At 55.2% G+C, this 15,065-nt stretch overlaps 1 protein-coding gene across 1 annotated transcript; it reads left to right on the top strand.

The window, feature by feature from the left end:
• Window positions 1–621: 621 nt before the first annotated feature.
• Window positions 622–12,456, top strand: LOC309831002 (putative SEC14-like protein 6; the record flags this gene model as incomplete). Its single annotated transcript, XM_082667930.1, has 11 exons — window positions 622–628; window positions 6,908–6,951; window positions 7,873–7,932; window positions 8,021–8,211; window positions 8,604–8,814; window positions 9,994–10,054; window positions 10,160–10,247; window positions 10,592–10,694; window positions 10,771–10,910; window positions 11,002–11,171; window positions 12,317–12,456. The coding sequence occupies 11 exons, from the start codon at window positions 622–624 to the stop codon at window positions 12,454–12,456; spliced, it is 1,215 nt and encodes a 404-aa protein (XP_082524056.1).
• Between the last annotated feature and the right edge of the window lie 2,609 nt (window positions 12,457–15,065).

Raw genomic sequence — 15,065 nt, 5'->3', positions numbered from 1 at the left:
GGTTTGGTGTGTATCTGTCACATGCTGAAGCCCTGTGTGGTTGAAGGGGTCCCATGAGCTACCAAGACCTGGAAGATTGTGTGTGTGTGTGTGTGTGTGTGTGTGTGTGTGTAACAGGGAGGTGGGGAGAACTTGGTGGAGCCGTGAACAGCAGGCCCAGGGCCCAGGCTAACGGTTCCTCGTGCAATCTCATTAGTCCTCACAATAATCCTTTGAGGTAGGCACAATTACCATCCCATATTACACATGTGGGATTTGACATTCTGAGAGCAGGAAGGAAATGCTTGAGGTCATGTTGCAAGATGTACCAGACCCAGTACTAAGCCATCTCTCTGGGAACCCAAACCCTTTCCATAGCCAATGTCTGTTCACCCATCCCTGCCTGCCCCCTTTCCCCTACTGACCACTCCAGGCTGCCTCACCATCTGCTTGTGCTCTAACCCTACCTAAGTCCTGGGTTTTCCCCTTCCACCCTGGAGTTCAGTTTAATTAATCCAAAAAACATTTTATATTCATTAGATGTCTGTAGTGCGCCCCAGCCTTGAGCTGGCCCTGAGCAGACAGCAGTCAGCAAGTTGGCTTAGACCCTCCTGGAGCTCATGTCCAGAGAGCAACCAAGGCATGTCGGGTATGATCAACCATGGCAGGGGTGTGTCAGCTCTAACCATCTGCTTCCGTCAGCCTCCCCGGGGAACAGAGGCCCTTCCTCAAGTCTCTAACCAGTAGCCAGCAGCCAGATATGAAAGGCAGAAACCACAGCCAGGAGATTCTTTACTGGAGACCTGTTTGTGCCAGGTTCCAAGCCAAGTGCTTACATAACTTATCTGAATACCTACAACATCCTAGCTTATAGATCAAAGCTCAGAGAGGTTGAGTGACCTACCCAAGGTCACACAGCTAATTAGGGCCAGGGTCAGAATTCAAAGTCAGATCAGTCAGCCAGATCACTCAACCTCCCTGGGCTTGAGTCAATCTTCCTCCTGGGAGGAAGCTTCTGGTCCAAGGAGGGTAGGAAGGAGTTAGGGTGACCAACTGTTTCACTTTTCTAGAACTGTCCCGGTTTTAGCACTGAAAGTTCCCACATTGAAGGAAGTGCCTCAGTCCTGGGCAACTAAGACAGTTGGTCAGTATGGGACAGGTTTGACCCCACCAACCCTCTGGGACCACTGCCTACACCCTCATAATATTCCTTGTGGCAAGAAATTAGCACAGCCTTGGAGTCTTTATTTAATTCATAGGGAGAAAAATAAGCAAAAATAAATAAATAAAACTGACAACATCTAAGACTATTTGCAGGAAAAGATGTAACTGACCCCACATTTATTAGAGAATTCTCCCTCCTTTTATTAATCAAAGAGACGTGACTCAGTGCAATATGATAGCTTCCTGGGTTTGTGGAACCCCATAATTCTATTTCCTTGGACCCCTAAGGGCCTAGAAATGCCCATAATAATATTATATATAATTACATTATTTATTATTATTAATACTGGCCCTTTTAGGTCCTTTCAAGATCCAAGGAGAACAGTTCTGGCAGTTAGTAGATGCTAAGAACATAAATTACTTCATCAGCATTTACTATCTGCCTGGTTTGTTTTAAAAGCATTATAGTTATTAACTCCTTTATTAATGTAATTAATACTTTGATAATGAGTAGTTGCCAGGTACTGAGCAACCACTCTGTGCTCAGCCCTGTGCCATGTGGGAACATGCACAATTCCCTTTGCTCCCCCAAGGAGGTGACTGACATGCAGAGAGGCAGAGCAACCAGCCCAGGGTCACCCAGCCAGCAGCCATAGAGGCAGGATGCAAACCTAGGTCAGTCAGATGCCGAGGCTGGTGCTTGCGGCCTCCAGACCTTCAGCGCCATTCCAGTTGGCCACCTCAGCCTCAGGACTGAGGGCTGTCCCATGGCTGAAGAAGTATGAGGTCTCCAAGGGGCTCTGCAGGGGTAGCCTTCAGGAACCAGACTGCTCTTGCTACACCTGAGCAGCAGAAGGCGCCATGGTACCAAGTTCGGTCTTGCCTAGTTCTGACCTTCCTGGCCAGTGGGAGCTGGGGGCGCCCATGGTGACCAGGCATCTGTAGACCGGACACATGAGAGCCAGGGCAGGGATCAAGGCTGCCCCCTGGGAGAAATTAAGTGAAACCACATGTTCCTCTCCGTTATGGGTTGAACTGTATCCCTTAAAAAGATGCATTGACGTCCTAACCCTCAGTCCCCTATGACTGACATTATCTGGATATAGGGTCTTTGTACATATAATCAAGTGAAGACAAGGTCATTGGAGTGGGCCCTAATCCAATATGGCTGGTGTCCTGATAAGAGATGGAAATGCCATGTGAAGGCACAGACACACAGGGACAACACCATGTGAAGACAGGCAGAGGTTGGCATGATATAGCAACAAGCCAAGGAACGCCAAGGGTGATGGCCACCTCCGGAAGCTAAGAGGCAATGAAGGAGTCTATCCAGAGCTTGAGGGAACGTGACACTGTCAACACCTTGATTTCAGACTTCTAGCCTCCAGATCTGTGAAAGAATAAACTGTTGTTTTAAGCCACCCAGTTTGTGGTACTTTGTTACAGCAGCCCCAGGACACTAACACACTCTCCTGGGTGAGGCATCTCTCCCTCACCTGAACCCCTCCTTTCCTCCCTCCCCCAGGCTTGCCCCTAGGAGCCACCCTCCACCTGTAGCCAGAGGCTGTCCTCTGCTCCAAGCCCTCCACTATCCTCCTTTCCATTGAGGAAAAGCCAGGCAGCTGCATGCCTCTGGGGCTTCGCACATGCTGTTCCCTCTACTATAAGGCCCCCTTACTTTTGCAGGCCTAATACTGCTACGTGTTTTCAAAGCAAGTTCTGCCTCTTCCTCTGGGTGTCCTTCCCTGACAGCCCAGCCCGCAAGCTAGCTTAGGGCCACCAGGCTCCCCATCTCAGCTCTGCTTGCCCAGGGCCAGAGCCGTGGATTTGCTTGTCTGAGAGGCCCTCCAGGATGCGGCCCGGGTCTTATGGAAACAATAGGCCTCCAGTGCCCAGACCAGTGCCTGGCACACAGTCAGTTCTTAATAAATGTTGAAAGACAGAGGAAAGGGACTTCCCTGGTGGTCCGGTGATTAGGACTCTGTGCTTCCACTGTAGGGGTCTCTGGTCTCACTCCTGGTTGGGGAACTAAGATCCCTCATGCCATGTGGTGTGGCCAAAAAAAAAGAGGACAGAAAAAAAGGAAATAGGGAGAAAGGAAAAAAGGAAGGAAGAGAGAAAAGAAGAAAGGAGGGAGGGAGGGAACAGGTAAAAAAGAGAGAGTGAAAATAGGGCAGAGGGGAGAAAGGGAGCTATTTCGCCCTTGAGGGCCTTCTTCATACTTGTCCTAACTGACTGGGGCCTGTGTCCCTGAGAAAGATAATAGATTAGCCAAGGCACACAAGTGCTGGAATGAGTTCATTAGCTGAAGGCTCACATGACACTGGGGCGGGACACAGGTCAGGTAAGTCTTGACACGGGCAGGTAGAGGCAGGGAGTCTGGAGAGTGGGTGGCCCTGGGCACCCACGAGCACAGAGAGCCATATAAGAACTGAAAAAGGAGAGGTGGCCACTCCCAGCTTCCCTGGACATCACATCTTTGGCAAACTCTTATTGAGTACCTACTGTGTACAGCGTGCCACAGTGGGAGTGCTTTTCTCAGACAAGTGCCTACTGTGTGCAAGCCCCGTGCCCGCCGCATTCACTGGACTGGGACTCACTTCCCAGCAAATAAAACCAATTAGAAAAGACCTTGCAGAAGAGGAGGGCTTTGATTATAGGCCTTGAGGGAGGCAGGGATTGGATGCAGGGTGTTGCAAGGAAGGGCATTCCAGGGAGAGAGAACAGCATAAGAAAAACTGGACAGGTAATAGTGGAGAGGCAAGGGGGCTGGAATAAGGAGGAGAGCAGGAGAAATCCACTCAGGAAGGACAGCAAATGATCTTGCGCTCTAGGCTACGGAGTTTGCAGTTTCTCCTGAGAGTGACAAGGAGCCAAGGGAGGCTTTGGAGGAGGCGCAGGACTACTCAAAGGTGGGCTTCGGAGGTGCTGGGGTGGGGAACCAGGGAGAGGAATGGGGGCCTGAGCCAGGGAAGGAGCAGGGGAGGGTGGCCCACACTTGCCCCTTGTGGCTAAAGCTCTAGCCTATGGGTCTGTGGGGTTCTAGGGAGACCTCGCCCTACAAGAGAGGCAGATCCACTCCAGTTACTCCCGTGCAAGGCTAAGGAGGGAGCATCTCGGGCTCAGCGAGGCGCCCCAGGTGTGTGCTCTGCCTGGCGCCGGCATGTGAGAGACAGAGTCCTGAGTAAGCTCCAAGTTCAGACGGTCCTGATTGTCACCCAACTGCTGCACGGCTCGGGCACTCCACTTCCATCTTCCAGGCTCCGGGAGGAACAGTAAGGGGTTCACAGAGCAGGGATGCCTTTGTCCGAGAAGCAGGCACAAAGCCCAACACGTGGTCCCAGATTAGAGGTGAAGCTGCTGGTGCCCTGCCCGTGTCCCCTGCCCTTATCCCCTCAACCTCACCACCCCCCGAGGCCTTTCTCCAGCCTCCAGGGCCACAGGTGCCAGCAGAATCGTCAGCCCCTGGAGCAGCCCTCAAGCAAAGGTGTCTAAAGACCCTCAGACCCTGGGCGGGACTCTGAGGTGAGCGTTCCACACTGTCTCCCATTATCCCCATTGGGATCGACTTGTCCTTATTTTCTTCATTACTTCCCCGTACAGCCACCTCCCCACCTCTGTCTCACTTCCTCACTCTCCTATTTGTGTTTCCCCGGATCACCTCCGGAATAAGCTCCTTGCACTGGAGTGCTTATCTCAGACAAGTGCCTGTTGTGTGCAGGTCCCGTTCATGCAGCATGATCCCACGTGTCCTCGTCTTGGGCTCTGGCTTTCTGCTTGTCCAGGGGTGGGGGAGCTGACTGTAGCCAGGAGTCTCCTGTCACCCCTCACCTGAAGGCTGGGTGTGGCCCAGCTCAGGGTTGCACATCCATCCACCTGCTGGGTCTGGGTCTGGGAAGTCTCTCCTCACCCCCGATGCCACATGCCCTAAAGGCTGTGATGAATCATGGGCAGTTGCTCCAGACACGTGGGGTGGTAATTGGAGCCTGGGACATGTCGGGGCACAATGACAGTGGTTTCAGCCTCTGTTGGGTGTGAGTGGTGGCCTTCCTGGCTCAAGGAAGCATCTGATGGGACTGCAGGAGTAGAGGGTGAGGACTGAGAGGCAGGGTAGAGAGCAGCCCCTGTGTGCGTGACAACAGGCGGTGTCACTTTCAACATGCTGTGGGGCAAAGATCGCTGTCTTCATTTCACACATGAGGATTTGAATCTGGGCCAGTCAGGTCAAGGTTTGGTGCCTTAGGCACCCAGCAAGGAATGGACCTTGCCATGTAGGGACAAGAAGCCTGGCAGGAAGAGGCGGGGCTTCTGGGCAGTGGTAGGCATGGGCGGGGCTGCCAGCTGGGCAGAAGACAGGTGGTCTGCAGGGAGCCACAGAGCGGGGCCTGCACTCGGGACCAGCCAGCTGGACCCCATACCCACCACTGAAGGGAGAATGAGCGGGCAAGAGGGTGAGCTGAGCCCATCGCAGGAGAGGATGCTAGGCCAGGTGAGGTGGGGGAGAGAGCCCTACACCTGCCTCAATTTCTCCTTCTGCCCCAGAAGAGGTAGCCCCCAAGGCCCCTGAGGTTCCTCTGAGCTCCGCATTCCCGGGTCGCTTCTCAACTCTGAGGGTCTTGGTGGCCAGAGTCCACACTGGCGCTGTCCAATAGAAACATAACACAAACCACAAATGCAAGCTACATGTGTCATTTCAAATATTCTAGTAGCCACGTGAGAACAGGGAAAAGAAACAAGTAAAATCAATTTTGATCATATATTTTATTTATTTATTTTTTGGCCATGCAGCACGGCTTGCGGGATATTAGTTCCCCAACCAGAGATTGAATCCTGGCCATAGCAGTGAAAGTGCCGAGTACCAACCAACGGACCACCAGGGAATTCCCAATAATATATTTTATTTAACCTGACAGAGCCAAATTGGTATCACTGCAACATGTAATCAATATAAAAATGATCACTGAGATTTTTTTGCACTTTTATTATTTTTTTAAATAAATTTATTTATTTATTTATTTTTGGCTGCGTTGGGTCTTCGTTGCTGCGTGCGGGCTTTCTCTAGTTGCGGCGAGCAGGGGCTACTATTTGTTGTGGTGCGCAGGCTTCTCATTGCAGTGGTTTCTCTTGTTGCGGAGCACGGGCTCTAGGTGCGCGGGCTTCAGTAGTTGTAGCATGCGGACTCAGTAGTTGTGGCTCGCAGGCTCTAGAGCACAGGCTCAGTAGTTGCGGCACACGGGCTTAGTTGTTCCACGGCATGTGGGATCTTCCCTGACCAGGGCTCGAACCCGTGTCCCCTGCATTGGTAGGCAGATTCTTAACGACTGCGCCACCAGGGAAGTCCCAGGGTCTGATCTCTTAACAACTTTTTTGGAGCATCAGAAAAAGGGCCGCGGGCACAGCTGGGGTCCCCAAGGCCTTGGTAGTGGCCGTGGGTGTGACAGGGACTCAATGTGCTGTTTCTCTGGACACCTTCTCTTCCTATCTCCCTCCTGGGTGGTGGCTTCTTTCTCTGCTTACCACCATCACCAAGGCCCGCCCAGGGGCACACCCACTGCCATCAGCCCAGGAACTCAGGGGGCCTATACCCAAGTCTTCCTGGGGCTCTGGGTACCTCAGCTCTTACCCAAGCCACACTGTGGTTCCCCATGTCAGGAAAGGAACACTCTGAGCAAAGCGGGTGGGAGGGTGGAGTGGGGCCTCTTTCTTCAGACACCTGGAACAGGCCCCCAGGATTCTACAACAACAGCCTGTCCCCTTGTTGCAGCTCGGAGCTTTGACCTGGAGAAATCCGATGACATGCTGCGGAAGGTGAGGGCAACGCCTCCCTGACCGGCCCTGTTTCCTACCCCAAGTCTTCTGAGATCTTCCTTTCTTCCTGTCTTCCCTCCGTCCTCGCTCCCTCCCTCTCTCCCTCCCTCCCTTCCTTCCTTCCTTTCTTTTTCTTTCTTTCTTTCATGCAATGACTGTTTATTGAGCCCCAAAGGTGAGTCTAGCTGGTGCTGGCACTGGGGAGAGTGCAGTGGTAGAAAGAGAGAGAAAAGAAACCAGATAAATAAGTAAACAAGACGCTTCCTGAGAGTGGAAAGTTTAACAAAGACAGTGGGATGGAAGGAAGTGAGGGAGGTCAGGGAGGTCTTCCTTGCTGAAGGGTGACATTTTGGCTGTGTCACGAATGCCTGAAAGGAGGCAGGCAGGTGATGATCGGAGGCTGAGGGCACAGCCGTGCAAAAGCCCTGAGGTGGAGGCAAGCTGGAGCAATCCAGGAGCACAGGAGGTTGTGTTGTAGAGAGAAAGGGGAGAGATGCAGCTGCATGGGTGGCGCAGGCCCATGGTGGTGGCAGTGGGGTGGGGCTGCAGGCCACCATCGGAGTCTAGGTTTTTGACTAAGGAGGACTGGAAGCTAGGGGGTGAAGTCTGACTCCCAGAACTCCCTGGGAGACCATGTGGGGAATGGAGGGTGGCAAGCAGGTGGAAGGATGCAGGGAGAGGCAGCTGCACCTGCTGGCTTCACCCGTTCCTTTCTGAGATTTTTTTCCCTCCTCATCCATGTCAGACCCACGTCTCCTCTGTCCCACTCCTGTCCACATCCCCAGTTCTGTGCCCGTGGAGCCCCAGATGCCCTGGCAGGCCCTCAGTGGTTGCAGGCAGAGGGGCCTGGCCAAGTGTCCCTGGGTCCCTGCAGAGGCCTTTGGCTCGGGGGGGTCTTCGGCTCCTCCCGTGTCTCTGTAGCAGGTGAAGTTCCGGAAGCAACAGGATCTGCACAACATCCTTGCATGGCAGCCTCCAGAGGTGAGATCCCCGGCCCCCCAGCCGCCTCGGAACCCAGGTCTCCCTCAAACCCACACCCCCTCCCCAGCCCTCTCTCTCGTGCATCCAGGTTGTCAGGCTATACAACGCCAACGGCACCTGTGGCCACAACAACGAGGGCAGCTCCATGTGGTACCACATCATCAGAGGCCTGGACCTCAAGGGCCTCCTCCTCTCCATCTCCAGACAAGAGCTGCTCAGGGCCAAGTCCCAGAGCTGTGGGCTGTCCCTGAGGGAGTGTGCGAGCAGCGGAGCAAGGAGGCAAGGGTCCCACGGGGCCCTCCCAGCCCCCAGGGCAGCCACAGCCTGGCAGCCTCCAAGGCAGCCCCCAGCACTGGGCACCCAGAACCTACCTCCCTGGTCTCCTCGGCTCCTCCCAGCACCTCTGAGCGTACACAGGGTTCAGAGGCCAGTAACCCGCTAAGTGGTCCACACTGGGGCTCACTGCCCCAAAGCCCAGCTCCACGCACCAGGCCACGCTGCTCTCTGTGGCCTCATTTGATGGAGAAAGACAGGTATTTCAGCCGCACTGGACAGAGGAGGAAACTGAGGCATGGCGACCTGCCTTCCCATGGACAGATGTGGGAAGGGCGCCCCTTGGGACGGCCCCATCCCCCTGCACCTGGCTTCCTGGCGTGAAACCTCCACGCCAGGCGGAGCCGGGATAAGCCAGGCCAGTGCCCTGGGCTCAAGCCCGGCCCCACCTCTGGTGGGGTGTGGGGGGCACTGACCCTCATGGGGGTCTCACTTCCCATCATTCCCTTGCACCTGGGGAAGAACGTGGAGAAAATCATAGCTGTTTTCGATTTCGAGGGGCTGAGCCAGAGGCATCTGTGGAAGCCAGGAGTGGAGTTTGCCCAGGAGGTGAGGGAACCCCACCAAGGGGGGCAAGGTGTCAGCCCTCCTGGGCCTCTGTCCCTCGCTTGCTGATGTGGAGTGTGTATGGGGGGGTCCTCGCTCCGCCCACAGGTTTGCAGCTCCTTACTTGCTGTTTGCAGGGATATTTTCAAACCCACAATCTCTTGGGGCTGTGCTAAATCATACTCATCACCCCAATGTCACCATTTCAAGTCCAGCAGGTCACAACAACAGGTGACCTGCTGGACATGGTCACCAGGCCTGCCAGGGTCCCTGTCGATGCCCTTCCCTCTCATACTCCCTCCCCGCTCCTCCCTACCGGCCCCACCCGCTGCCCTTGGCTTGAGCCCCTCCCCCCATCCCATTTGCTGCTTTGTCTGGGAGGCGGCTGGAAGCAAGTCTGCTCTGAGAGCCCTAAGGAGGGAAGGGAGGCCCTGACAAGACCTGGGCCCCCCGGGGCAGCCAGCCTGCCTTTTCTTTTCTTTCTGGTCAACCCAGAATAGCAGAGAACCTAAACTTTAAAAAAGTTTAACAATCATCAAAACATACTAAATTGAGGAAGCCAGACACAAAAGGCCACATATGGTGTGATTCCATTGATAGGAAATACCCGGAATAGATAAATCCATAGAGACAGAAAGCAGACTGGTGGTTAACCAGGGCTGCAGGGAGAGGGAAAGGGTGGGGGTGGTGACTGCTAACAGGTACGGGCTTCCTTTTGGGGTGATGAGAATGTTCTGAAACTAGACAGCGGTGATGGCTGCACACCTCTGTGAATATACTGAAAACTACTGAATCGTACACTTTGAAAGGGTAAACTTTATGGTATGTAAATTCTATCCCAATTAAGAAAAAAAAGGTATGTCTTACAACTTTGAATCTTTCTTATGCTAAAAGTTTTTGTTTCTGAAGCTGAACTATTGTCTAAACCACATGGAGGGGAACCTTCCAGAGTCCTGAGGGGGATTTTCTTACTCTGCAGTAGGTGGGGTCACCCCCTTGAAATCTGTCAAGAATTTTGCACTAGTGGCTTCAGGAGGGTCTGTGACTGGGACCCAACAAACTGGAAAGCAGCGGCTTCTCTTGTCTGGGTGGGTTCTGGGTGTCTGGGGGGCCTTGGGAGCCTTAAGGGGGCAGCATTTAGGCACCTGTAGCTTGTGCACTGACCTGAGTTTGGCCTCACAGTTTCTCACAGCACTCGAGGCAAATTACCCTGAGATTTTGAGGAATATAATTGTTGTGAGAGGTGAGTGAACCAGCCCGGGATATGCTGAGTGGGGGGCAGGGGATGTGGAGGCAACAAGGCAGGGAACTGAGACCCCAGGAGACCCTGAAACAGTGCCTTTCTCAGCTTCCAAGCTGTTCCCAGTGGCCTTCAACCTGATCAAGCCGTACATAACTGAGGAGATGCACAGGAAGGTGGTGATTCCTGGAGATGAGTGAGCAGCTCTGGCCTCCTCTGCAGCCCAGAGCCTGAGCTGGGGGCTGCCCCTCTGCAGACCTGACAGCTCCTGCATCCGAGGGCACCAGGCTCGGGGATCCATTCCTCCAGACCCACTGCTCTGGAGGACCCACTCCATTATGGCATCAACGTTGAGGCCAATGAGTCCACCTGCCAGAGGGCAGAGGGGCCAGGAGGGGTCCGTCCCCGGGGGCACCAGGAGGATGTGGGAAATAGGGGGAGGGAGCCATATGGCACAGGACAGCCCTGGGCTTGGCCCAACTGCCCTCAGTCGAGCCTCCCCGATCCCACATGGAACCCCACTTTCGCCCCCACAGACAGCTGGAAGCAAGAGCTGCCTAAGTTCACCAGCCCCGACCAGCTGCCTGTGGAGTTTGGGGGGACCATGACTGACACCGATGGCAACCCCAAGTGCCTGACCAAGGTACAGGTGCCCAGAGGATGGGGAGGGAGGGGAGACAGCCATGGTCTAGTGCCCTCTCACCCACCCTCGCCCACAGATCAACTACGGGGGCGAGGTGCCCAGGAGCTACTACCTGCGCAACCAGGTGAGGGTGCGGTACAAGCACCAGGTGACCGTGGGCCAAGGCTCCTCCCTGCAGGTGGAGAACGAGATCCTGTTCCCAGGCTGTGTGCTCAGGTAGGGATGGCGGCCACTCCACACCTGGGCATGGTTGGGAGGGGCCCGGAGCCCAGGCAGGTGGTTGTCAGTGGGGCCCTGTCCCCTATAGGTGGCAGTTCGCATCGGACGAGGTGGACATCGGCTTCGGAGTTTTCCTGAAGACCAAGATGGGGGAGTGGCAGCGGGCCGGGGAGATGATGGAGGTTCTGCCCAGCCAGCGCTACAACACCCACCTGGTGCCCGAGGACGGGAGCCTCACCTGCCTCCAGGCCGGCGTCAGTAAGATCTATAGGGTTCGCTGGAGTCATTTCCTCCTCATGGCGGAGAAATGATCTGACGTCTCTTGCCAGTCTGACCTCTCTGTTTGCTCCTATTTCCAGATCTCAGGGAGGGTGTGGGAGTCTGCGCTAGCTCCTAGATCCCACAGGCACCAGGGACATTGGTTTCAGGTGTTGGATCTTATGAGTGGCCCCCAGGTGTGGATACAAAGGCAGAGACACATGGTGGAGAGCATGGTTCACAGCCGTGGACTCAGCTCCTGGAAAGCCCCCTCACTGCACTCAACAGGCTAAGTAAGAGACAGCTGGAAAACAGCCATGGGCTCAGCATCAGGGCTCCCAGCCTGTCCACATGTGTGACCACCCCACTTTGGGAATCCTGAGGAGATGACTCTTCCAGGTTTTTGTTCCCCCATTCCCAGGCCTCCCAGGCCAGGTGCAGTTTGGTCCACTTTAGCAGAAGCGACGTTGCCCAGGACCACTGCTGACCTCCCACCTCTGTGGGGAACAGAGCTAGGAGAAGGGAAACCCAAAGCTGATCTCCCCTGGAGAAGAGAATGAGTTCTGCTAATGCTTTAGTTCATCCACATCTAGTTCATCTTCGTGGCAAAGGGAGAATTAGAAGGGTGGAGACAGAGAAATCTGGATGAGTCACCACGTCCCAGCATTCATGTTGGACCTTGGTGTCAAACAAAATGCCTCTAAAAAAGGCATGATGAGAATGTGGCTGATGGAACTCAGCCCTCTCTTCTGGGGAAAGCAGGGCTCCCCTCTGGGTTGGAACATCAGGATAAGGGAATCCCAGTCCCTCCCCTCCCTTGCTCTGGAATCATAAGTCTAACCAACCTCTAAGCCCATTTCCTTATCCATAAAATGGGGGTGATAGTGCCTTCTGTGGGATTGCTTTGAGGATTCAGGGAGCTGTGAGCACCGATGCAGTGCCCGTAGACGGGGCTGATGCACGCTGCTGGTGGTTACCATTATTCCTTTGGTTGGCACAAGCATCGGCCAAGGAGATAGTCGGGAGTGATGGGCTGGGGCAGACCCTCCAGCCCCACCCACAGTTCTGGGCGGCCCACTCCCAAGGGCACTGGGCGTGCAGATGTGCCAGGCTCGCTTTGCTTGCTTACTTCTCCGTCCTTGCAGACGTCCTGCGCTTTGACAACACCTACAGCCTGATGCATGCCAGGAAGGTCAGCTACACTGTGGAGGTGCTGCTCCCCGACAAGGCCTCCGAGGAGAAGATTCAGAGTCTCGAGGCAACAAGACAGTCCCCACTGCAATGAAGACCCTGGGCGCCCCTGTGCCTGTGCTCTCCAACCCCTTAGCACCCCTCCCTGTCCCCTGACCCTGCCCGCCGCCCCCAGGAAGGGCGGTGCTGGAGGTGACTGCAGAGAGCCACCCACCTCAGCCATCACCGTCTCAGCTCCTTGTGGGCCAACCTGGCTCTGTGGCCGAGCAGGAAGGGGAACCCTGGTGCATAGGCCACGCTGAGGATTCAGACGGACACCCCATCCCCTGTTCGCAGAAAATGAGGATGAGAACCCTGAGGATAAGCTTGTGTCCACTGAGGAAGGGTCCTACCTGCAGAAGCTGCCCTTGTGTCCCTCCTGACAAGGTCCCCCCCATCCCAGGGCTCACCCACACCTGGCATCGTGGTTGGAGGACATGCGCATGAGCGCCAGGGCCTGCAGGGAGCACAGCCTCAGGCCTGAAGAGCAGGGAAGCCCCATTCTCCACATGCAGGGGGTCAGCAGGGATGGGCAGGGCCAGCTGTAAACAGCTGGGAGGAAGGACGGGCAGGGCTGAGAGTCTCAGTTCTGACAGAGCATCAGCCCTCCAGGGCTGTTCTACTGCATTTGGAGGGAAAATCAGAAACGGAGAGCCGGCAGGAACAACCATCAGGAGGAAGAGCCGCGCTCAGCCTTACACAGAGCTGAGTGGGTGTGACTGAGTCTCCGGGGAATTCCCAGTGTCTCCCCACCCCCAGCCTGCTGTGATCCAGCCCACCTTCAACTTGGGTTCTTTCCGGCTCTGATGGGGGCTGGGACCGAAGCAAAGCTGGAGGGAGGTGGAATGAACATACTGGGGTGCAGGGTGGAGCTGCCCTCCCAGGGTGCTCATCCTAGACTCTGACTTGCTTCTTGGAGAACCATCAGGTTTTTCCTCCATCTTTGTGTCTCACCAAGGGGACAGCTGAAGGCTGGCTGCCAACCCCCCTCCTCCCCCACCCCAAATGCAACTCAGTAGCTGGCCAGTGAAGGCTTCATTTCTCAATGGCTGGCCCTCCTGGACACCACAGCCCACAGTCAGGACCGCTGCTGGCCGCACTGCACCCAGCAGGGCAGCCCATGCCTGGAAGTGAGCCGAGGAAGCCGCTGAGATGGCTGTGCCTCTGTGGTTGACTCTAGGTGGCAATGAAGCCCTCAGCCTGGGCCTGGGAGCCCAGGCTTTGCTGCCCTGCCCCCTTCATCCTGCTCCCTGCCCTCTGGCTGGGCCAGGCCACTGGCCCCCAGCACCTCTGAAGACCCAACCCCAGGGTGGCTCGGCCCTTGGCTCTGGATCCCTGCGCCTGTACTACTGTCCCACAGGGTGGAGTGCTGGCCACCCAGGTGACGTCCCCGGGAGTGAGTGGTCAGACGTACGTGTAAAAGGGGTCCTTGCTGCAAAGCATTAGCATCCTGGCTGCCCAGGCCCTTCCCAGGGACCGGAAGCCTCCGCAAGCCCCACTATCCAGGTGCTTTACCAGCAAGAAGCCCAGCTCTGGTCCCTTTCCCACTCTCAGATTCTGTGCTCTCATCTTCTCCAGTTAATAAGAGGTTTCTCGATCTCCCAGAGCCTGTTTTAGACAAGAGCATGATGAGGCTTGGGAAGGTGGGATCTTCTGGTGAGCCAGGTGAGGTCCTTGGGTCCCCAGCCCTCCATCCACCACGAGTGATGGAGCACAGAGTCTGAGCAGAGGTTCTGCTGCTATAAAAAGCAAACTAAATAAAACCAAATGCCATAAGCCAGCGCCACGAGGCACTCCTGGCCCAACAGTGTTTGAATAGTTTGGCAAGAAAAAAACTGCATACCAGCACCAAAGAGATGGCCTGAGGCTGTCAGGCAAAAATCACATGACATTTCTGTGTCCAAGGTCCTCTCCTGCATCCCAGATGTGGCAGGCTTTCCCGTCACCCCAGTTGCACTGCACAGCCACCCTCTGTGCAGCCTCCCAGATGCAGGGATATCCAGAGCCCCCAGAGGTCCTGGCTTCCCAGGGCCATCTTCCCACTGCCCATGGCAGGCTATGGAGGGCATGGCCAACTGGGGCTGGGAGGACCCTGTGCCAGGTTTCACTGCTCCCAGCTGTTGTCATGATGGGGGCTCACAGTGCCTTACTTCCACCTTCATGCCCCCCACGTAAAGACAAGGGGTTCATAGATGTGAACAATGACCCTTGCCTTTCTAACCACTCATAGCCAACTTCCCACCATCAGCACTGCCTCATGTGGTTTTCTTGCAGGCAGCAAAGACTCCTCTGCACAGGGGTTTCCCAAGGCTCTGACCACAGAGAATTTATACAAATATGGCTGTGATAAGGGGGTCAGGTGTGGGCACCAGCGACACTGAATCCCAGAGCTGGCAGAGCACACTTCTGTTAAGCCGGCAGGGCAGTAGTCACCTGCAGAGGTGAGAGCAGAATCTCCTACCTGGCAAGGGGGGAGGGGCACTTTGGGAGATAGAAAGGGAGCATGTCTTCAGCAACCTCCATCCCTGTGTCTTAACACTTTAAGAAAAAAAAAGGTGTGTGTGGTGGAATTCCCTGGCCGTCCAGTGATTAGGACACCATGCTTTCACTGCCAAGGGCCCGGGTTCAATCCCTGGTCGGGGAACTACGACCCTACATGACCCT

This window comes from Grampus griseus (genome assembly GCF_964374135.1).
Source record: "Grampus griseus genome assembly, chromosome: 12".
NCBI classification, from domain to species: Eukaryota; Metazoa; Chordata; class Mammalia; order Artiodactyla; family Delphinidae; genus Grampus; species Grampus griseus.
This window is presented reverse-complemented; position numbering and strand designations above follow the sequence as displayed.